The sequence below is a fragment of the Rhinolophus hipposideros genome (assembly GCF_964194185.1).
Source record: "Rhinolophus hipposideros genome assembly, chromosome: 24".
NCBI lineage: Eukaryota > Metazoa > Chordata > Mammalia > Chiroptera > Rhinolophidae > Rhinolophus > Rhinolophus hipposideros.
In genome coordinates, this window is record NC_138070.1 from 1797993 (window position 1) to 1822117 (window position 24125).

The window sequence follows — 24125 nt, forward strand, 5'->3', positions numbered from 1 at the left end:
GGGACCAAAGCAGTGTCGAGACACATGCATTCTTAGGCTCAGACATCTCACAGTCTAGAGCAGGAGACAGATGAGTTTAGAAGTTTAAACACTTAAACACAATTAATTATTTCATAATTTTAGTGAAATTTTGAATCATGTTGATAATCACATTTAATACATTAATTTAAAAACTAAACCTAAAACTCAGATCATTTCTGTCTGTAAGTGCTGCAAAGGTGAAAACGGAGGTGTTCTGATTGGGGATGGATGGGGAGCTGGTTTTGTGAGCTGGGGCAAACAGTAGGAGGTCAGAGAAGATCTCAGAGGTGCGGACAGGGGAGCTGGACTGTGAGTAATGAGCTGGGCTATGAGTGGTGCGTCGCTGCGGGCATCCTGCCTCCCTGTGATGGTACCTAGGAATTGCTGGACCAGACTGCTCCCTGCCTGACGAGCAGGTCGAGTTCACGCGGCTCTTCCTGGGTTTAACTGTGTGCAGAGTACCTTCCCTGCTTCTGTGTTTACTTTATGGCACCATCACTCTCTTTTAATATTCCTTAAACATCGAGCAGTAAACCTTGTGTCTCCCACTAGTTGGCCAACTGCCCTCTCCACCAAGTCATTGCTCTGGGGCCGTGTGGATGTGTGTGTGATTTACAGGTCTGACAGGGTGGAGGGTACTTGAGTCGCTAAGGAAAGCAATGACCCTTCATGGACCAAGATAATTCCCAGGGTCCTCAAGCTTTACCATCCATGCGGATCCTCTGGGGAGGTTTTAAACATCCCGAATCTAGAGTGTAACCCATACCAACTCCATCAGAATCTGAGTGCAGAATCCAGCATCGGTACTGTTCAATCTCCCCAGGTGACTTTAACATGCAGCTAAGTTTGAGAACCACGGGGTTAGAATCCCCTGTGAAGATATAGAAATCGCTGGTATGGTGGTGGCAGGCAGGTCCCTGCTTGGCATTTTGTCAGATCTCCCTCTGGATTATCTCTGTAGCCTTGGTTCCGAGCACTGCTCTGGACCCAACATCAGGTCCACCAGAGCCTCTGGAAGACAAGAGGGGTTGGCTCTGACATGTCCGTGGTTCCCCCGTAAGTGTGACACTGTTGGCCAGGGTTCGGGTCATCATCTGAACCTGCTGATGTTGAGCAAACCTACAGCCAGGTGGGGCTGGACCCACGCCCTTGAACTCATTACCACTACCCTCTGACCAGCTGAACCCATCAGCGGCAGATACTTTCTTGGCTGGACATCCATTGTAATGCTCCTGCCAAATTCCAGCTTAATTAATAAAAAAATAATAATGACGACACATGGTGGTGACAGCATGGTGAGTTCAGCAACTGAAGCCACACTCCCTTATGTCCTTGCTCTGAATTAGACAGCATCCGACAAGCTTGGTCACTTTCCACATGTGACTCATTTTTCACTTCAAGCGTTTGGAGTGTGACAAGACTTCCCGAGTCTCGTACATGTGCAAGCCAGAGATACCCACAAGGACCCACCAGTGGTAGGGTCAGCTTTCAGTGTGGAGTACGGCCATCCTGCACATGATGTGTTAAAAACAGAAATGGATTGAAAGGGCTTCCACACTGACTCGAGGACTTCTTGACGAGCTCTGTGTTCCACTGTGACATCCTGAAGTCTGGCATGCATATCCGAGCTTGCACGGTGCCTCCCGGGGGAGCTCTGGGCTGAGTGTGGAAGGAGCAGCACACAAGCCTGCCCTTCCAGGGCTGACATCCTGGTGCTCAGGCAGGCAGTGAACTCCTAGGGAGAAATGACTTCTGAGAGTGACAAGTACTGGGGGTGACGTCCACAAGGTGGGTGGTCTCAAAGGCTCTTCTGCGGCCCTGGCTACACACTGTGGAGCATGAGTTCTGGTGGGAGGAAGGGGCTGAATTTGCCGGAACACGTCGCGATGGTGCTAACAGCCCTCTGATGTGTGTGACATAGGGACGCGTCCCCTGAGGGGTCCTGAGGTCTGGAGCACCCCTGTGACTCGCAGCACGATTTACTGTTTGGGACCCTGAGAGTGAAGCTGCTGTGAGGCCCTTAGGAGCTCTGTCTGGTGTCCGTGAGTCAGACACTCCAGTGGAGAGCGTGTGCGTGGGGAGCTCAGGCAAGAGGCAGAGCTGGCAGACGTGTGTGTGCAAATGAATGGAACATGCATATCCCAGGACGGGATGAGATCACCCCAGGGGTGCCCTCCCTTGCTAATGTGGCCCCACACATGCCACCCAAACAAAGAAGCTTTGCTGCAACACATTCCTCTGTATTTTCAGAAGGCGAGTGTGCCACCAGTGTCCACGAGCTCGTCACACGGCTTCGTGTGGAAGGAGCGTCCGTATCATTTCACTGTAGTCAAACTTCCATGACCCTCATCTGTGTTCCACTCGGCGTGGGCTGGGGACAGCCTCCCCGGCCAGCCACGCCTGCACACGGAGAAGAGCTGGCCACGTAAAGGCTTCTGCTGGGGGAGCAGCAGAGGACACCAACTCGGTTCCTTTGAAAGCTAGCACCCGCCACACCACCGCCAGCACCACCACCACCACCAGGAGAGAAGGGCAGACCTCAAAAGGATGTCCTGGCCAATATGTCCTAGGTCCAAAATAAAACCCCAGGTTGACTTTTCCCCACCTCTAGAACTAGAATAATCTTAATTGCATCCTCCTTTCTAATTAGTGTGGGTGCAGGACACACACATTCATTTCTACATTAGCCTAAGGAAAACATAATTAAGAAGTTGTCTGGTGCAGAAAGAGAAAGCACTAATGCATTCGGGGGCCAAACCACAGATGACTTGGACTCCACAGCTTGGGAGTAGCCCTGCTGATGAACCGTCATTAGCACAGATTTGGCTCCAAGCCCCACCTGTCAGTCTGGCTCAAGTCCCTGTGGCTCCTGTCACAAAGGACTCAACCACTTGCAGTGCCCCTGGGGGGCTGCGATTGCAAGGAGACCCACTTTTAAGTCCCCCACCCCGTTTAGTTTAAATGAAGTCTGGGAGCAGCCCTTTGATGTTTTTTCATTTTTTATGTCCTTTCCGTACCAATTGAATTAATTTCTTATTTTCATGGACCGTAAAACCCATCGGCTTCTCCCAGCCTAAGGAAAATCCCGTCGTCTTTGACAATTCGACATGCGTTTTCCGGTAGCGATAAAAGGCTGACAGCACATACAGTTAAAGGCTACGGACAGAAACTCCCCCCAGTTTCAAAGAGCAAACCCTTTAGAATGTCAGGAAGACTCTGTCAACAGACAAGAATTGAATACTCAGGCTGAGTTTCTTGGGATGAAGCACGCGTCGTTGTAAGAACCATCGTGAACACTGGTAGTTATCAGCCGTTGACATGTACGTGGAGCGTGGTTACCAGCTCTTTGTCATCCTGTCAGACTTTTCTTATCAAGGAGGGCCATGCAGCACTCACTGGATTTAATATTTCTATACAAAGAGTGGCTTGCTTCAAAAATATTTTTAGGTTTAGCTGTTGGGTTTGGGCAATATTTATGTCCTGGCACAGCTGAATTACACATGCGATGCCAGTCTAGAATCTTCTAGACGAGAGAGTCCAGGTTCAAACCTCCTGCAGCTGGCCATGCTGTCCACGTAGAAGGGGACTCCAGTGGAGTGGACAGAGGTCACGGCTCCACACCCACCGGGCAGTGCCCCAGAATTGCCTGACCGTCTGAGTTGTTGAGACTACCCAGGCTTTGCATATCCCCCAATTTGTACATGTTGTGATTGATTGGAAAAAAATGCTATTCCTTAAATTAAATCTGTATCGTCTGAGCCAAGCCCATCCGTGGGCTGGACTCAGTCCACAGAGCCCTGGTTTGCAAACTCTGATTTGAGCAGCATCAGAAGAATTGACTTCTGCAAAATGGAAAATATTGACAGTCTCAGCCTTGAGGAATTCTGTTCAGCCACCAAAGGAGTGAAGGGCTGATACATGCTACGCCTGGATGAACCCTGGTGGCAAAAGCACATATCGCATGATTCAAGTCCTACGAAGGGCCCAGAGCAGGGAAATCCAGAGGCACAGAAAGCAGATTAGTGATTGCCCAGGGCTGGAATACGGGGGAGCAGCTGAGAAAAACTACAGGGCACAGGGTTTCTTTCTGAGGTGACGAAATGGCCTAAAATTGACTGTGGTGATGATTGCACATGTTGGTAAATAGACTAACAACGGATGAAGTATATACTTGAAATGGGTGAGCTGCCATGATGCATGAATTATATCTCGGTAAAGCTGTCCCCCAAAAAATACCACAACCACCTCTACACCTTGAGCCAGGAACTGCCATTTTCCACATACAAAACCAGCCCACACCGTCTAGCTGTCACACCACTCCTCCCAGCCTCCTGAGAACAACCCCCCAAAACTCCATTCAGAAGCTGAACTAAGGTCTTTCTGAGTCCTTGACTTATTTCACTCAGTTTAACACCCCCTAGGTCCATCCCTGTTGTTGCATATGGTAAGATTGCATTCTTTTTATGGCCAAGTAATATTCCATTGTGTATATGTATCACCTCTTCCTTATCCATTCGTCTGTCGATGAGCAGTTAGATTGCTTCCATATCTTGGCTGTTGTAATAATGGTTCACAAAAAGAAACCCATAAACACAGAGAACAAACTGATGGCCAGATGGGAGAGGGTTGGGAGGCAGGGTGAAAAAGGTGACGGGATTAAGAAATACAAATTAGCAGTTACAAAGTAGTCATGGGGGTGTAAAGCACAGCACAGGCAATATAGTCAATAATATGGTAATAACTATGGATGCTGCCAGGTAGGGATCAGACTAATTGGGGGGATCACATCATAAGTTATATAAGTGTCTAATCACTATGCTGTCCACCTGAGACGAATATTGTATGTCAACTACAATTGAAAAATAAATTTTGAAAAAGAAATAGCCATAATTAGTGAATAACCACTATTTAAAAAAAAAAAAAAAGTCAATATATGTCCTGTCTCTGAAAACTGAGGCAGTGGGCACTGTTGTTCCCTCTCCTTCCATCTGCGTGGTCGCGGGCATTGTTTCCACTCTATCTATTGCCATCTGCCCAGTGTGGTCCAGCCAAGGATTAAAAAGGAAGGAAAAAAATGCATCATTTCCCACCATTGGGATGGATGGGATGTTCATTTAGCCTCAGACTTGCATTTAAAGTCATGCAAATATTGTGGTTTCCTCTTCATTGGAAATTCCACTTTAAAAACACTAATCTTAAGGATAAAATTGGGTTCGAGTCTTAAACTCATTAAATGTCCTTGTCTTCTTAAGCAGAGCAAGCTAGAGGACAGCCTGTTAGGTGCGACCAAAGGTTAGCCCAAACCCTCCCCTAACGCAGCCCAAAGCATCACATGGATTTATTTATAAGTGTCATAAAGTGTTTTCGAGAAACTCCCATCGATTCTGTCTTTTTATTAAAAAAAAAAAAAAAAAAAGCAGGACATGTTTGCTTAGGAGAGCTAAGGAAGTTTCTGTTGTCATTTGGGATCTCCGTAGCAGTTAATAGAACAAACAAGAACCTATATTCAGCCACAGCCTTGAGGGTGTCGGGAACGTTTGGTCGACAGGTTTAGCAGCCTACTAAATTAAAAAATTACAATTAAAATAAATTTAGAAAGGAAAGTAAACAGTGTGGTCGCGTGGCCCAAAGCTCTCCCCAAGGTTATCATTCCTCCTTCAGGGGATTGCAGTAATGCTGTCTAATCAGCTTAAGGAGTTAATTAAACAGCTGTCACTTAGCTTCTTAGTTCTGAAACTTGAAGCTAAATAAGGTTCAGAATTAGTTATGCAAAACTACGCAGAGCTTTTGTGGTACAGGAGATTTCTTCAGGTGGCACCAAATAAAGGAGGCTTTATTCCCACACAGCAGGGGTTGTGGAGTGACCTGGAGAAATGAATTGGGGTCCTGGGAAAATACTCTGCCTGGCTGGTGAGTGCAGACAACTAGGGCAAGAGTTCCAAATCTCCCCGTTTACCCAAAAGGGACCTCACTGTTGGGGATGATGATTATGGGCAAGGATGGAAGTCACAGATTGGAGCCCGTGGTGAGTGCAACCCCTAAACGTGTTCTGCTCAGACTGCATGGTTCTCAAAGGTGAGCCACATGTAAAACTCACAGGATTTCACATACAAAATGTTGATTCTCGGCTTCTCTCAAAAAAATCAGGAAATGTGCAAACCTGGGTCTGTGTTCCTGCAAAGCCGCTCTTAGCGGGACCTGAAACTGCCTGCTGTTCATCAGGCGTGAGACCCTGGCTCAGCAGATCACCATCGTCCCCTCCCGGGACAGTGCTCCTGGCCACGGTGTGTGCCACGAGACAGAGCAGACAGTGGGAGAACTGCCCTGTCCTCCGCATCCTTACCTGGAGGCCCTGCAACCGCCAGGACGGGTGGAAATGAGTGGCAATGCTCCAGTCCCAAGCGGTCCAGGTGTCTCCCCCAGAAATAGGCCTGACATGGCCGTGCATGAAGAGCCAGCATGGCGAGAACTCATGATTTTCTCTTTCCTTCAAATTTCTGGTTGTGATGCAGAAGGCCCCGAGCGGGAGCTCACAGCCCACGACCGTGGAGCCCCAGGTTACATAGGACAGTAGGCTCCAGAGTGAATGAATGCGTCATGTGGAAAGGACACGCTAGCAGCACCTCCCCGGAAACGCCTCCAGCCACCCAGAAAATGCAGCCGCCAGCCTCACACTTCCGGCTGTTCCTTCTGCCTGAGCCGCAGGTGTGCTCCTTGTGGGAGCACCAAGCGAAGTCGTGGGCTTTCGCTCGGGGAGCCTGTGTGTGCAACTCTCCTTAATACGAAAGACGCTGTTGGTGCAGCACTGTACTCACCCTGCAAGGGACAGTGGTGCTGGGAGCGTGTGGGGACAGCTGAGTCCTGCCGCCAGCACGCCTCACTCCAAGAAGGGCGAGGCGGGTGGCTCCCTCCCTCCATCCCTCGCTTTCTTCTTTGGCCAAGAAGAAAGAATAATCGCTTGTATTATGATAATGCTGCTAACACCAGCCTTCCTGAAAAACTCCTAACACCTAACGCTGCAAGCATCACCCACTGGCTCTTCTCCAGAATGCTCCCAGGTAGATACTATTGGAATCAAGAGGCTGCTTTCCAGACGAGGGAAAGAGGTGCAGAGTGCTGAAGTCACTTGCAGAGGCCCACAATTAGGAGGTGACATAGCTGGTGTTTGACCACACCAGCCTGTGACCAGAGCCCTGCACGGGTTCTGCTGTGTCTCGTTTCGATCTTTTCGGGTGAGGAGCCTTGGTGCCGAGGCAGACAGAATGTCCCCAGCTGTGTGGAACTAGACTCCTTTGTCAGCTCCCTCCCTGGGTGGCAGGCCCGGCAGGAAGAAGTCTCGGGTCGGGTAGCATGGATGACGGTAACACGCTCACGTGTCGTTTTGCTTACCACAAGCCACCCACGGTTCCAAGGACCTTTCACATGTGCAGCCCTGCATCAACCCGATAACAGGAAACTTTCACAGTCCCCATTGTACAGATGAGGAAACTGAGGCACAGAGCTAGTAGTTAGAGAAAATGGGGTTCAAGGCCGGGCTGTCTGTCTCCAGAGCCAGTATCCTTCTTGCTCATAAGTGGTGTTACCGGCTTCCCCCAGCTTTCTTTTACATAATATCTATAAAAAGCTATAAACAGCAGGCACACTGATTATTTCAGCCTGGAAAGATGAAGAAACATGTAGCGTTTGAGTCCGGCCTGGAGCCTACTCTTTCAGGATCATTTTAAACAGCCAGCTCCACTGGTACAAACAAGTATGATGTTTAAAATGCATTTATATTCAGGTTTCAAGGGTCCGTCTCCTACAGACAGCCAGTCTAGTGCACAAAACCCCACTCACAGCAAAGTCTGACATGAAGAAATTCAAGGATTTCCCTCCTGCTTCTGCATTTTTAAAGTCTCTCCCATCCTTGGTGCATGTATTTATTAAAACAAATCCTGGATCTCGTAAAGGAAGCCTCATAGTTACATGTACGTGGCATGCCTGGAGCATACATCAGCTGGGGCAGGACGGACGGTTCTGCTGGGAGGTGCCAGGAGAAAGGGGGATCAGTGAAGAGCTTGACAAAAATGGGAGTGACGATAAAGGTAGATTGTGAAAGGTGGAAGAGGAGAAAGGCAGCCAGTGACACCAGGATACAGAAATACTCAAATGGGGAAATGGACCCCTCGTGCACCATTTACCCTACAGCAGTGGGTCTCTACTGCGGGTGATTCGCCCACAGAGGACATGTGGCAAAGGCTGGGGACATTTTTGGTCATTGCAACTGGAAGGGACACACTACTGGCCTCTAGTGGGTTGAGCCCAGGAATGCGGCCAACTGTATACACTGCGCCAGCTGATAACAAAGACTTCTCTGGCCCCAAATGTCCATCGTGGAGGCTGAGCAGCCCTGCTCCACGGGGAACAATGTCAGTACGAGTGTGACAGATCCATTACGGGTTTTGAAGTTGCAGATTCAACCTTTGTGCAAAGCACGGAAGGCTTCATTATATTTCAGGACACATGGAGATGTCGTCAGCCTTGAGAGTATCAAGGTAAGAGTTAGCAATGGGAGAAGTCGGGAAGTCAGTCTGCTATGACGCGCTGAAGGGGAGTTGAAGCAGCACCGATGTTTCCGTCTTGTAAGGCGCGTGTGACTGATGGGTTCAGTCATCCGTGTCCGTAGCAGCATAATGCAGCAGTCGTTCATCTCAGTAACGACTGTCATGGCTCTGGGAGGTGACAGGGCTCAGCGACTCCCTCCCACATGGCAGCACGCTGTGCAGGCTTCCTCGTTCACGCATGTGGTGGGTAGATGCTGGACGCCGTACGTCTGCGGACCGGACCACCTACACGTGGCCTCTCCATGCTGCCTGCGCTTCCTCGCAACATGGCGGCTGAGTTCCGAGAGCAGGTGTCCCCAGAGGGAGGAAAGCAGGTGGCCTTTGTACCCCTTGTGTGCCCGAGCCTCCAGTGTAGCGGCGTCTCTCCCACTGTAACCTACGCTTCAGACGGGAGTCACAAAACACCAGCCTGTACGGAGCGTGAGGACACCAGGGGCCCCACCTCTGCGTAGGGAGTGTCACAGGACCTGCGACATACTCTATGCCACTCAGGGATCCACACGTCGTCTCTCGGTTAGAGGTGTGTTTGCTTACAACCACAAACAGAGCCAAGCGAGGAACCAAAACAGGAATCTAATTATATTGACTGAAAAGAGAAAAAGGAGAATGGAGGTTGGTTCTCACCGGTCATCCCAGCAAATCAGTAGATAATGTCTAAACCTACTACACCAAGGAAGCATAATAGCGCGTTTTATGCAGATATATGAAAGGGGGAAAAAGCCCTTCCTAACATGCGTAGAAATGTTGGAGATGGTTGGCCGAGGGGAACAAATATGGAGTTAGGGAAGGGTGGTGACCTTTTGTGGCATCTAATGCTAAACCCCTTCACACATGTAATATTTTAGCAGTGAGGTTGTATTCCTTGATAAGACACTAACAGGTACATTAAGAAAAAGCGCCGTGCACTCGCTTGTGTTCAGTGGCTTCTGGAAGATGGCCTGACACGTGGGCTCCGCCATGTGACATCTTGCTGCTTCCCTTTGGGTGGAGAAAGAATTTCATGTTACGTGGCATGGCTGCTAAAATGCAATGATTCTTCCTCCCGGGCCACAGCCATTAAGTCCAGGCGCTGACGGACTTTAAAAAGCAGAGTGGTTTATAAATTTGTTTGCAATGCAGGTGCCAAATTGACTGATGCTCCCCACTTGTTCCAAGAGGCACGCAGGTTATTTATTGCTATGCGGCATTACTGCTAACGAGCAGTAGCTTTCCTGTGGCCACCTAATAGCTCTCCGGTTTAATGTGGTATGAATGAGAAACTCACAGCCTTCATCATTGGAGGGTTTGTAATTGACCGAGGGTGCAGGGTGGGGGCTGGAACAACAGAGCTTGGCCAAACAAGCAAAAGGCAAGGAGAGAGTGATGACTCATTATTCTGTCTCTGAGGTTATTTATCTTTATTGGGGAATGGGTTGAGAATATTTAAGAAATTAGCCAGAGTTAAGAAATCACCTTGAGGAAGAACATGGCTGCAGAGATGCCGGGTCTCCATGCTGACTGGGGCTGGCTCTGCCCACCCTCGTCAAGCAGAAACCAAGGCCGTCAACTGGGAGATGGAGGGCCAGCCACCCAGCGCGTAGAGGAAATGTTGACTTTTCAAACCTGAGCACTCTAGTTTGGCCTGGGGCGTAGTCCAGAATTTAATGAATGTTTTCTGAAACTGAAGTTGGGAAGCGTTGTGTGTTAGGATAGACTAGGTTACAGAGCAGGGACACCTAGTTCCAAAATCTCACTGCCTTACGGCAAGGAAAGACTCCCTGTTGGTCCTGCATCTTATCCCCTGGGGGCCAGTAGGAAGCTGAGTCACAGACAGTGACTCAGGTAACCCGGCCTACAGGCGCTGCCTCCTCAGTCTCCAGGGCACGTGGTGCGAAGGAAGGGATAATTGTGCGCGAACAAGCAGTATGGACCCTCACATTTTAGTGGCTGTAAGTGCCCACATGACTCTACCCAGCTGCAAGTGACCTGGAAAATACAGAGCAGCAAACATCATATTCGCTGAGCCTTCCTTTCTCTGCCAGAAGCTGGAATTCGCCAGCAGGGCATATCCATCAGCCTTCAGACTCTGGCCGGGCATCTCTTCTGATCGGTGCCCATGCTATACCAGGGGTTTTAAGGTCTTTTCCTCATATTTTAAATATCACCTTTGAATATGATAGACTTTGGCAGGAGGGGAAAAAATCATTTTTATACTGATCTGGGCATATCTTCAACGGAGCAAAGTTTCTTACTTTATTTTAGTAAGAAACCTAAATTCTTGTGTCTTATGTCCCTTTGACATTTGATGTCCTAGATTTCAGGTGGCTAAGGTACTCTTTCTTTGTGTCATTGGAGGTAGGGGTCAAGAGCAGATGACAAATGGCAATGTTGTAAAACTGTAACTTAGGATTAATAACTTCACAGGCTGTGCCTTTTCATACAATGCCGTGTTGGTGCATGTGGTAGAAAACCAGCAATGGTAGCTGCCCAAAGTATCCTGTCTCCATTTCCTGTCCCCTCCACGTGAAGCTCATCTTCTCTGGTAAATTCTGAAAACCCACCTTAGTCAGCCTTCCCTGGGAGAGAGCAAAGTGCCTGGGCGGGTGTGGGCAGTCGCTGCCACCTGCATGCACCTTGGTCACGCTCTGTTTCCCGTCATGCTGTATTTCCCATCATGCTTTGTTCCCGGCGTGGGGAAGACGAAGTATGTGGGCATCCCTTGGGCTGCCTGAGATTTGGGGAGAGGTAGTGAGGCTCTAGAATCATCTGCCTGGTGTGGCAGCTTCCTAATCATGGCAGGAGCAGCACGTCCATGGTGCACCCACTCTGTGGTCCCAGCTGTGGGTCTTGGGCGGTCAGCTGGAGTGTTTCTTCAGCCCTGTGGGCAAGGCAGGGCTGTGTCCGTGGTCCTTGGGAAACCCCTTTCTGTCAAAACGAGCTAGAGCAAAATCTGTTGTCTGCAACCGAGACCGCCCCACGTAGTATGTCTCAAACTGAACGTAGTTGCAGAATTTTTTGAGTAATGGATAAAATTGGTGAACAACAGAATCCATGTTCTAGAAAACAGATCTATTAGCAAGACAGGCAGTGGCAGACGTGTTAGGAAGAGAACCGGGTGTCGCAATGTTAGCTAGATCTCAGCTGTGCTCCTGCGGGTACCGTGTCAGCTCCTCAAGTGCTGTCAGTCTGTCCATTTGGATCCTCCCTGCCGAGTCCCAATGACCTACGGCAATGCCACCACGTGTGTGTGCTCGACTGGGTGGAGCTTTGATGTGGTCGTTTTAAGTGAGCGGTTAGTCTCCCCTAGAGTTACAAGCACACAAGTGAAGAAGCGTGACTTCTGGTATCTGTTTACATTAGTGCCAATCCTTACCACGTGTCTCCGTGAACACAGAATACCCAGGTTTTTTCCTCTTTACAAAGTAAGTAAAAGGCTTGTCCCAGACTCCATCTGTGGACGTTTCTTTCCTGGCACGGTAGCAGCTTTGTAACATACGAGTCCGTTTCTGGAGCTGCTGCCCTTCTCGGCGCTGGACAGGTCCCCAACCAGGCTCCCCCTCAACTCATCCCATGTTCCTGGGCCTCCCTGGCATTCTGGTGGCCTGGGCCCAAGTGTGGAGTGTGCACCCTGGGGGTGCATGCCTCTAGTCTGCAGTCAGCCATTCTGGGAGGCCAGAGCTCTGCAGAGCGGCCTCCCCCGCCATGGCGGCCACACCTCAGCCCTCACGCCCCCCTGCCCCCCGCTAGTAAGTTAACTCCACCCAGCCCTTGTGTCAGGCTCTGCTCTGGGAAGAATTCACACTAATGTAAGATTCAACTTGCAAATTGGTGGACCAGGCAGATCATTGTTAAAGAAATGCAAAGTCTGCCTCTCAAGAAGGAGTTAGAAGGAGACCTTACAAACAAATCTGTTTTCATCTAACTACCTTCCTGGTCAACTTTATTAACGAGGGTTCTTTATCAGCAAAGGAAATTGATTCTTGCAAGAACTTTTTTCACCACCTTTGCGGTATGGTTGACCTGTAAATGTGCATAGTTAATGTATACAGCTGAGTGAGTTCAGGGTTGTGTGTACACCTGTGAAACCATCACCACGGTCAAGGTCGTAGACGTCCGTCACCTCCCAAAGTTTTCATGATTATTGTTATTTTACCATCGTCATCATCATCATGATTATTTGTGTGTGTGGTGAAAACACTTAACGTAAGATCTTCCCTCTACAAGGAATTAATTGAAAGCTGTGGACTCTCTCAGAGAATGAATGAAGTCGCTGAAGAGGCAGGAACCAGGACCAACTTTTCAGGTGCCAATCACAGGATGAATGGGATCCAGTCACCTGTGGCTCCTGCTCACTCCCCGTGAAATTCACACCCCAGGAGACAGCAGGGCAGCCATCTTCTCGGAGACGCCTGCCTACTCTTCGGCCTGGAGGAGAAGGTTCTTGTGGTTTTCAGTGCAAAGGAGAAAGGATGGTTTCCCCAAAGGAGAACTGATGTCCTGGTACGCAAAAGGAGTCCGGGCACGCAACACAGAAGCCTCCATCCCAGCCACGCATTGTTTCCTGCTTAGAAATTTCGGAAGGAAATCAGCCTCGGTGTTTCACTCCAGTCCTGTTTGTTGGAGAGTTTAGACCCTCTTTCTTATTTCCTGATTAACAACCTCTGTGGGAAATGCTCCCTCTGTGCAGACGTACATAAAGATCAAGCTTAGTCAGTGCCCGTGAACTTGAATTTCCATGTCCTCAAAGTGCCTTTCTGTCCAATTTCTCTCACTGGGCCAAACGGTGTGAACCGCTCAGCTTGGCGGTGAGGATCGTTTCAGGACCGTTTATTAAAATGGCAAGTTCTCCAAAGAGGGCAGGGTAACGCTGAAGGCGAAAAGATCTGGCTTTTTCTCAGCGACAGTAGGGAGTTCAACGTGCCTATTTCAGCCTGAGACCTGTGGGAAATGATGGCAGCCTGTTCCTTCCAGGTTACATCAGAAGGACCGTGGTTGTCTAAGTAACGGAACGTAAATCAGTCAGTCAGTCAGTGAGTTTGAGTGAGCAGGATTTTTACCTCGTCTCCACGGTGTTGGGAGGGAGGTCCGAGATTGGTCCTAAGACGCCTCTGACGGGTGTCCTGGGGCTGCAGGGACAAAGTGCCCCAGACTTGGCAGCTTCACACAACAGACGTGTATGCTCTCTCAGTCTGGAGGCCGGGAGCACAGCGTCCGCTGGACGTGCTCCCTCTGAGGCCCTCAGGGACGGTCCTTCCTGCCTCCCCAGCGTCTGGTGGCTGCTGGTGTCCTTGACGTTCCTCAGCTCATGGACGCAGCACTGCAATCTCTGCCTCTGTCTACACAGAGACACCTTCCCCGTGTGTGTGTGTGTATGTGTGTGTGTTTTCTTCTAAGGACACCAGACTCTGAGTTGGTGTGTGCCCTGGTCCTGTGTGACCTCATTTTAACTAATTATGTCTGCAGAGACCCTATTTCCAAGGTCATACTCTGAGGTTCCACGTGGATGTGGATTTGGGGGCACACTCCTCACTCCAGCTCAGCCATCATTCACACTGTGTTTATCAAACACTTGGAGAGAACTTACTGGGCCCCAGGGCCTGCTGTGAATACTCTGCAGTTACCAACTCACTTGAGCCTCAGGCAAACGTGAGAGGCGACACTGCAATTACCCTCATTTTACAGGTGACCCGAAGTAGGCACCATGAGTTAAGGAAGCTGCCCGGGGACACCCAGGGGTAGTGTCACAGGTGGGGTTTGAACCCGACGGTCTGCCAGAGGCTCTTAACCACCATACTACACTGAACATGTGGCTTTAACTACATACTCTCAGCTTTGGGGTGCGAGATACTGCCCCAACTCCAGCCCTGCCCACCGAGCGGGGGGAAAGAAAGGAAAAACACAAAACCTCAGAATGTGCTTTCTTCACAGACTTTTCTGGAGGCCTCTCACCAAGTGACTTCCATTTATAATATATCTCATGGACCAGAACTGTGTCACCAGTTGAGGGCAGCCAAAAATTACATTTTATTTACTAAATAAATATGCATTTTAGCTGGGCATCTTGCAGCCTCAGACAAGGTCGGGGTTTCATCAGGAACGCTGACCGAACACCAAATGCTCTCTGATACACAGAGCATCATCGCTCAGTGTCTTTTACAAGTTTCCCCCAATGTCATGTTTTCCTGCATACGTTACCTTCCTCTCCTGTTTTAAAATTAATTTTCAAGGGTAAATGTGATTAAAGGACCATGCCCAGACACAAAGCATAACATCAGGAAACTAGAAGCATGAGGATAAAAAACAAATACCACTCTAATAATCGTTTTCTTGTTTCTTTTTTTAATTCAAATATATATGTATATATAAATTAAATTTATTGGGTGACAATGGTTAGTAGAATTGCATAGGTTTCAAGGGTACAATTCTGCAATACATCATCTATATATCACATTGCATATTCACCATCCAGAGTCCGTTCTCCTTCCATTAGCATATATTTGACCCCCTTTACCCTCTTCTACCAATCCTCTCCCTGCTTACCCTCTAGTAACCACTAAACTGTTGTCTGTGTCTATGAGTTCTTTGTTTGTTTTGTTTGTTTGTCGCCTTCAATTTTACATCTCAAATATGAGTGCAGTCATATGGTTCTCGACTTTTTCTGTGTGACTTATTTCGCTTAGCATAATAATCTCAAGATCCATTTACATTGTCACAAATGGCGCTATTTCATCTTTTCTTACCGCCGAATAGTATTCCATTGTGTATATATACCACAACTTCTTTATCCATTCATCTATCAAAGGACATTTTGGTTGTTTCCATGTGGTCACCGTAAACAAAGCTGCAATGAACATTGGAGCACACGGGTCTTTATGGATAAATGTTTTCAGAATTGGGCCCGGGGTGGGGGGATAGATACCCAGGAGAGGGATTGCTGGGTCATATTATAATTCTATTCTTAATTTTTTGAGGAACCTCCATACTGTTTTTCATAGCGGCTATACCAGTTTACATTCCCACCAACAGTGTATGAGGGTTCCTTTCTCTCCACAGCCTCTCCAATACTTATTACTTGTCTTATTGATAATATTCATTCTAACAGGTGTGAGGTGGCATCTCATTGTGGTTTTGATTTGCATTTCTCTAACTGCTAATGGAGTTGAGTATTTTTTCATATTTCTATTGGATGTTTGTATATCTTCTCAGGGGAAGTTTCTGTTCAGGTCCTCTGCCCATTTTTTAATTGGATTGTTTGTCTTTTTGTTAATGAGTTGTACAAGTTCTTTATATATTTTGGATATTAGCCCCTTATCAGAGGTGTTGTTTGCAAATAGCTTCTCCCATTCAGCTGGTTGCCTCTTTATTTTCTTGATGGTTTCTCTTGCTTTGCAGAAGCTTTTTAGTTTGATATAATCCCATTCATTTATTTTAGCTTTTACTTCCATTGCCTTTGTGGTCAAATTCATAAAATGCTCTTTGAACCCAAGGTCCACAAGTTTAGTTCCTATGCTTTCTTCTGTGCAGTTCATTGTATCAGGTCTTATGCTTAGGTCTTTGATCCATTTTGGGTTAATTTTGGTTCATGGTGACAGAGAGCAGTCTAGTGCCATTCTTTTGCACGAATACCACTCTGATTCGGGTTCCAACCCGTCGGACCTCCGTATGATAAATTATTTCATGGTTCTGCCTGATGCCCAGCCTGCACATCCGCCCGGGGCACAGCGAGGGGCCCTTCCTCGGTGCCAGTCAGCTTGTCCTCCGCGGTCCCGCCTCCTGGCCTCTAAGAGGCTCCCAGTTGTGCTGTGACTCCCAGGAAGGCTGTCCTGGCACACACAGGGCGTCCAGGCACAGAAAGGGGCTAGGTGAACCAGGAAGGACTGAGCGCGGGCTTTCTAAAGAGGTCCTGCCCCGTTTCCTTGGCTCTCAGAGGCTGCAATAAGGGGAACCCATGGCAGGAAGGCAGCCGAGCTTTCAAGGGATTTATGGGTCCAGTTATCACCCTGGTAGGTCATGTCTCAACCCAGGCCGGGGCTCTGCCGGGACTTCCACCAGGACCTCCTCTTGTCTGGACACTCGGGAGCCACCCACATGCCATTCACCTCCCAGAGAAAGCAAAGCTGTGCAGGAAAGGTTCTTGCCCTGAGAGAACTGGAAATGCACAGAGTGGGCAGGGAAGTAACCCCCCGACATGTCAGTCGCTGGCCCCCACTGAGATTCTGTAGGCAGATCCAGGTGCTAAATGTGCAGACACCTGGGCCTACAGCTGCTCATGGATGTCCCAGCGTCACTTCTCCTGGTGGCAGCCAGATGTGCACACGCGCTAAAGGCCTCCTGCATTTGGTTGTGGAAGCCGAGATGCTGTTTACTTTTCCACCACAGGCGTTCACCATCGCTTCCCCTGAAGCTGGGGTCAGAGGTCATAATGCTGCTCCCCACTTTTTTTCCTTTCTTTGAGAAGAGACAACTTGGACTAGAGGAAAAGAGCATTGTCCCACTTCTTCCCCACGTGTGAACAGTTCCTTTTGATCTGCACTCTCCACCTAAAGTAGGAAAACTTGTGTGACGTTTTCCTCCCCTGAGGTGAGGTGGCAGGAAGCAACCCCAGTTCCAACTTTGCCCCTTCGTTCTTTTACTGTGTTTGTAGCGAAAATAAAATGGAATCAGGCTGGGAAGCCACGGAGGAGAAAAACAATTAGAAAAGGTGCATAGACTATGGGGCTTTCGGAGGCTATGCTTATTCAGATATGGTCTGAATTTGAGGCAAGGTCTTTGAAATTCAAGTACACACCGAACTGGAATCTTGTCTTTTAAGATGAAAATCAGGGGGGAAAGGCATTACCATACCCAAAGGCTAAACAAATGAGCTAATTACCAGCAAACCCAGTCCTGTAAAGGAGAAGTAAGGTCTTACATAAGAAATGCACAGTTAACATAAGGGAAACGGTTATGTAATCTTAGGCTGATCAACTTCTTCAGTGAGTTTGTGATTTCACATGGAAATCACATTAGAAGCCTCTTGGCAGTCTGTTGCTTGCCGAGTGGCATGGGAAGTCCCTAGCGCCCCCTCAAGCAGTTTGTTGCTGCTCCATGAGGGAAGGGCCAGACACGGTCCGAATCCCAGGACAACTCAGCCCGCGTGATGGCACAGGCCTCCTAGGGACGCAACCCGCCTGTGGTGAGCGGGAATTGACCCGGGGGTGTCCTGGGCTAGAACTCAGATGTCTGTTACACAGACAGTTATATCAGGACTCCAATCTTCAGTCAGAGGAGACAGTCCCCACACAGAGGGATGAGACCCCCTTCCTGGGGGCTGGGGCTCAGTTTTCTCCATCTGAAAAATGGGCTCATAACCTGTGAGGCCTTCCCCCCAGCTCAGGAACCACAAGGATCCTATGAGAGAAGCTGAAGAAGGCCTGGGGAGGGCTGCAGAGAGAGGGCTGGTGCTCAAGGCCTGGGACAGCGGCCCGAGGTGTCCGGGAGCTAAGAAGGGGTCAGTGCGTGGCGTCCGGCAGCTGGAGAGCTGGGAGGTGATGGTGTGGGTTCCCGTCCCTTCCCAGTAGGGTTTCACACATATGGACCAGTTGTTGTCACTGGACACAGAGCAGAAGCAGACATAGCCCCGGGAAGCTTGCCGTCTAGAGGGGGTGACAGGATCGAGTAGCTAGGAGTGACACTAAAATCCCAACAGTGTCAGGTGCCGTAAAGGAGACTCCGTGCTAGTCTTTCCTAGTCTGGGATGCTCTCGGCTCTGAACGCGGATAGCAGGGCCAGCTGGGACATCCCGACAGACAGGCATTTTGAGCTGAGCTATGAAGGAAGTGGGTAGTAGGCAAAGAGCATGTGTGGGTGTGTGCGCTGTGCACGCGTGTGTGTCACAATGATGAGGATGCGAGAGTCACCGCAGCCGTAATAGCATTCCAGACACGCACAGAGGCCAGGAGCCGGTAAGAGCCTGCGAAATGGACAGGAAGGGAAAGAGTGCAGACAGTGAGGGTCTCCTGGCCCCCACAGGCCCCTCACACACTACACAGGGGGTGTCACTTACTCAGACCCCTCTCATGGCACCTCGCTCCTCTGGCCAACTCGTGACTGCTCAAGTTGGGATCGTTTTGTGTGAGTTCAGACCTATTGGATGCTGGGGCTGTGTGACCTCGGGCACGTTGCAGCACCTCTCTGTGCGAGCTGCAGAACGGAGAGGCTAGTAACGCTGTGGGGGCACTGAGAGGAATACGTGGTCGTGTCTGTGAGAGACACAGAGCAGTCCTGGCCCAGCGGGAGCTTTGTCGAGCGCGATATGAACGACGGTTAGCTGCTGCGCCTCTACATGTAGCGCCCATCCCCACCGCAGGGGAAGGGCAGGCGTTCTGAGCCTGAGTGGAGGGCGGGGGCTCCGTGCGGGAGGCTGGCAGGGGCGTGTGCACACGGGCAGGACGTGACGGGGGTGTGCTTGCTCTTCCAGGAGGCAGAGCTCCTGAACACCGCCATCCTCACCGGGGAGACGGTGGCCGTGCCGGTGAAGGTGGTCTCCGTGGAGGAGGACGGCACCGTGACACACCTGGTCACCTCTGTGCAGTGCCGGTCGTCCGATGAAGACGTCATCAAGGCAAGTTCACACCTGTGCCATCAGCACCGCCGCCCGGACCTCTGCGTCCCACGGGGTGCGCTTGTATCAGGAGACAGGAGTCGAGTAGGATGGAAACTGCCAGGGACGAGGAGTCTGGCCTGTGAAGCTCCCGACCTTGTGTGTTTCCCAGATGCTGTTGGCATCTCCCCGGGCCCGGGGGAGGTCGTGGGGGCACGCAGGGCACAGCAGGCTGATGGAGGTTACTCTCCTCCGACCCGCCAGGCTCAGGGTGGGGGGTGGGGAGCGCAGGGCCCTTCTCTGGGATGGTTCATAGTGCAAAGCGATCGTGTAATGTCATGGGGGTGTGACGTGCACAGTGACGCCCAGCTCTGCCTTACGATACCAACACTGGCCATGGGGAGAGCGAGGAAATCCTTCTCCATTCGCCTGGGCCAGCCACTTGTCCGTGAGTTAGGGACGCGGTGAACAGCTCCGGTCCGGCCTTTCCTTACGTCCCTGGACTGCGCCGTCTTCCCGGGCTCTTCTTGAACTCTTTCTAAATCGAATGCAAAAACGATTGAAAACAGGCGCGCTGGCAGGCACGCTGGGCTGGGGGATCTGAGTCTCACGCTGCCAGGAGCTTTGTAGCTGGCTTCCTGTCAGCAGGGTGACATGGCTTTGTCACTGGGCCACCACCTGCCCCAGACTCAGAGCTGTGATGGCAGATGCAGCCCGGCTGCTCCTCCAAACCCTGCCAGCGGGCACCCCGAGCCGGGACAGGCCGGGCGGGCACGGTTCCACTCCCTCCGAGTTGTGGATCCAGGTGTCCTCAGAGCACAGTCTCCCTGCCCTCTGTCAGGCACAGCAGGGAGCGTGTCCCCCACCGGAAGGCAGAGGGCAGCCACCCACGACTCCCCACCCAGTGCGAGGTCCTGCTCAAGACCTCAGGGCCAAAGCCGGGGCAGCGTGTGTGTCCTGAAGTTGCCAGGACAGCAGGCAGAGGTGCGGGAGCGGCACAGCAGGGACACATTACCTGACACACCGCCCACCCTCTCGCTCAGCCGGCTTCTCATCCGCACCTGGCAGGTCCGTCTTCCCCTGGCTCGGGCCAGTGTCTGGGCTCCTCCTTGGCCTCTCTCTCTGTCTCTCTGTCTCTGTCTCTGTCTCTCTCTCTCTCCCCACCCCCATATACAACCCTTCAGTGTGGGCAGTGTCTTCAAATCATACCCAGGAACTTCCCTGCCCCACCCCCAGCCAGCCCAGCTGGTGCCCAGTACCCCCGCCCCCCGTGCCCACATGGCCCTTCCCCACAGTCTGTCTCTGGGCGGCAGCCAGAGGGAACCAAACTGTGAGTCTGACGATGCCATTCCTTGGCAGGAAACCGCCCACTGGCTTCCCTCCCATCTCAAAGGAAACTGAACTCTGGCCTCACCCGTTAGCCCCCCTCCTGCTCCCCTTCTGGGCACACTGGAGTCTGGGCTCCCCCCTCCCAGTTCAGACACCCCCCTCCTCCCTCTGCTGCCGACTCGTCACACACCTTCCCGTCCCGTTATCACTTATCGAGTCCCCTCTATGTCAAGATCCCAGGAAAGCACTTAGGAGACTAGGAAGGTCAACCTGCAGACGGGAGGGTCTCAGAAACCACCGGTGCCCGGGCAGTCTGCCGCTCACATCCTTGTTAGCCTCCGCTTTGTCACGTTGTGCAGTGACTTTATCCTCTAGAGCGTCTCTTTGGTGATTGCACGTGGTGTAGCAGGTATGCCATCCGTTTTTAGTTTCTTCCTGGCTGTGCAACTTTCACAAAGCACTGCAGATCCCAGCAGTGGTCACTGATGCTCAGTGTCTCTGGCTTTCCACTGCCCTTCTTCTGATAACAACAACCCATTTTCTCTACAAAATGCCTCCATGTCCTGACACGAAGTCCATGCAAGGTGAATGTATTGTCTCCACCCCAGCTTCCAGTGGCCATGGGACCCAGGGTGGCCAATCCTGGCATCGCATCCCTCTGGGCACCCTCGTTGGCTGAGGGAGAGACAGTGTCCAGTCACAGCTGAGGAGACGCACTCCTGTGGCTTTGGCTGGAACTGTTGCAAAAGAAGCACTTTCTTTCCTTCTGGTCTTGCTCACTCTCCTTGGGAGTACACACCGGAGTTATTAGGGACCATGTGGAAAAAGGAGCTTGCCGGAGAATTAAAACCAACAGGGAAGCCAGAACCATGATGCCGAAACAGCGAGTCCTGAGGACATGCTCAGAGCTTGGGTCCCACCAGACCACCCCCAGACTTTTCAAAAACATTCGCCAGTGGATTCCTTTTGTGCACAGCAATCTGGGTCTCTAATACCCGCCCCCAAAGAAGTGCTCCATTATCCTTATGCGCTGAAGAGTCCAGAATGGCTGGAGTGGTCTTGGGACTCATGAAATCACCCTCCTACACACAGAGGATTCTGAGAACATGGAAAACCTCACTGCAGTCAGTTTCATATCAATCCCCAGACGCCCAGTCTGATGCCCAGCTGTCACTGTGCTGCTCTGTGAGTCACAGCATCACATGGTACAGGGAATGTTTTGCCGTCATGTGCAGCCCTCGAGAGAAAGGGAAAGCCAGGGGACCCTTCGAGAGGCATCTCAACCACCTGTGCAGGCTCCTGGAAAACCCCCGTCTTCCTATTTGCTGCCTTCCCTTCCCCAGCCAGGCCCAGCCAGCTCCTAGACTTTCATCCACATCAGAACCTGGCCTCCCGAGGATGCTGGCTTTTGGGGAGGCAGCAGACTTAAGGGGTGCATTTCAGCAATGTGCATTTTGAGCAGCCACGTCCATTGTGCTTCTCAGGGGATGGAAGTAACAGGACATCCCAGCCACGCTGGCCTAAGTTTAAAAACATGTTGTTGGCTGACCCAATGGAGAAGTTTAGAGTTGGGGCTGGCTAGCTTAGGGGGGTTTATTCAGAACCTCAGGCGATACCATGAGAACGTAGTGTGTCTCTCCCTCTTTTTCCCCACCCCTCTCCCCTTTCACAGACACACACTCTTTCTTCTGTAAGAGTTTCACTCTCATAAAGGCCGCCCTTGTGGGGACAGGACGCTTGCCTCAGAACTGGCTCAAATCCAACAGAAGAGAATGTATATTGTTTGTAGGGTGGTCCTATGTAAGTACTGGGACATGGTCTGATGGGACCCATTCAGGTCACCTCCTTGTCCCTCAGCCAAGCCGTGCATCCCAGGTACCCTCACACAGGTGGCCCAGAGCCGGTCACCCCACGGCACGTGAACCAGGGAGGAGTGAGAGGGGCAGGGGTGCCCGCGGCCCTGAGGACAGCTGCTCTGAGCCCCGGCTCACTGCAGTTCACGCAGGGAGGATGGCTGGGGCCCCAGTGTCACTGCCAGACCCGTGGCCCCCTGGTGTTTGTCCCTGAAGGGCTCGCGTGCTCGCTAACAAGGGTCTCCCTCCTGCCACAACACAGCCAGTGGGGGTCAGCCCCGACTCGTCCAGCTGCGCTCACGGAGCCTGCTGTCCTCTTACGGTGTCTCCCTGGTCCTGGGTCGCCCTGCTTCTCCAGCACAGACCAATGGAAGCGGCTGAGTACAGCCGGCCTTGCTCTCCTGAGGCCACTCAGCCTGAGTCCCTCTGTGACCGTGCGCACTGCCTGTGCCCATAGGATGGAGTAACCAACAGAGACATGAGAAGAGGGGGCACCCTCGGAGATTCCCGGACCTGCCTGGGGCTCCTGCCCCCAGAGCGGCACCCTACGGCTGTGTCTTCTCCCACACAGCTCACCCCTCACTTCCTTCTGCTCTTGGTTCCAATGTCCCCAGTTTAAAGGATAGCACCCAGACCTTTACCACTCTTGTCTGCACCCCCTTGTCTCCTTGACTTTCCTTCATGGAGCCATGGCCGTGACCTTCCTGTATTTTTTCTTGTTGGTTTGTTTGCCATCCGCCTCTTTGGGCACCAGGACTGGTTTGACTATTGCCTCTGTGCCAGCGCCTGGAACATTGTCTGTCCCCTAATGGGCTCAGTGCCAGTAGTTGCTGAAAGTAGGGGTCTTCTCTAAGGAGTCACAAAGAGGTGGGTGAAGAGTGCCATCTCTCTTGTCACAATGAGGATTCTGATGTCAGAGAGAGACTTCGCCTCCATAGGAAAAATCCATAAACCCGCCGGAAACACATTCTTTTCGTTCGGGCGCGGAGGTGCGTGGACACTTACTGTACAGCCGGTGCCCCTGAACCTTCATACCCAGGCACAAAAACATGCCCCAGATGGTGGGTGGGTCTCCCTCCGGCCCCAGGGAAAATGTGCAGGAGTTTCAGTCAGTGACAGATGTTGAGCTGATGGACAATGTTTAGAGTTGTGTTAAAATGGCTCTGTTAGTCCCATTCAGAAGAGAGTAAAAGTATGTGAGAACGGCTGTGGAGACAAAATCCTGGGTGTTTGTAAAGGGCACAAACAGGGATGAGATCAGGAGGAAATGGACCCAGCCCCCCGCCAGCACGTTTCCATTTCCTCCATGAAGACGGGTGACAGCATATTGGGGTTCTTTGGCCGCTGAGATGGGAGCGAGCAGCTGAGGGTCCCTGTAGGGGACACGGGTACGCGATCAACCTGAGCATGGGGGCTGTGCACCGTTACTTCCAAGACTCTAAGGGTCAAAATGGCACAAGTGAGACCGTAGAAGTCAAACAATACCATTAGGGTCCAAAGGGCTTCATGTTCATAGATTTCCAAGAGTCATTTTCCCTACAGGTGAATCTTACCTTTCTGTACCTTACCTCTTGGGTCAGATGTGACTGTCCTCTGCTTCGAACGTGGTCATCCCCAGTTGTTTACAGAGAAGTCCTAGACGGGGCATGTCTAACTCATTGTTGTGTTCCCAGACTTAACTGAAGGCCTGGCACACAGTAGTTACATAATAAGTAATGGTTTGTTGAATGAAAACATGACAAAAAAAACCCAGATTTG

General features: G+C 50.9%; 1 protein-coding gene across 1 annotated transcript in view; it reads left to right on the top strand.

Moving 5' to 3' along the window:
• TMEM132D (transmembrane protein 132D) overlaps nt 1-24125 on the top strand; it is a 429533-nt gene that overhangs the window by 366375 nt on the left and 39033 nt on the right. Inside the window, exon 5 of the mRNA XM_081037657.1 lies at nt 19063-19206. Within this exon, the coding sequence (XP_080893783.1) occupies nt 19063-19206 (144 nt within the window). The remainder of the gene's footprint in view (nt 1-19062; nt 19207-24125) is intronic.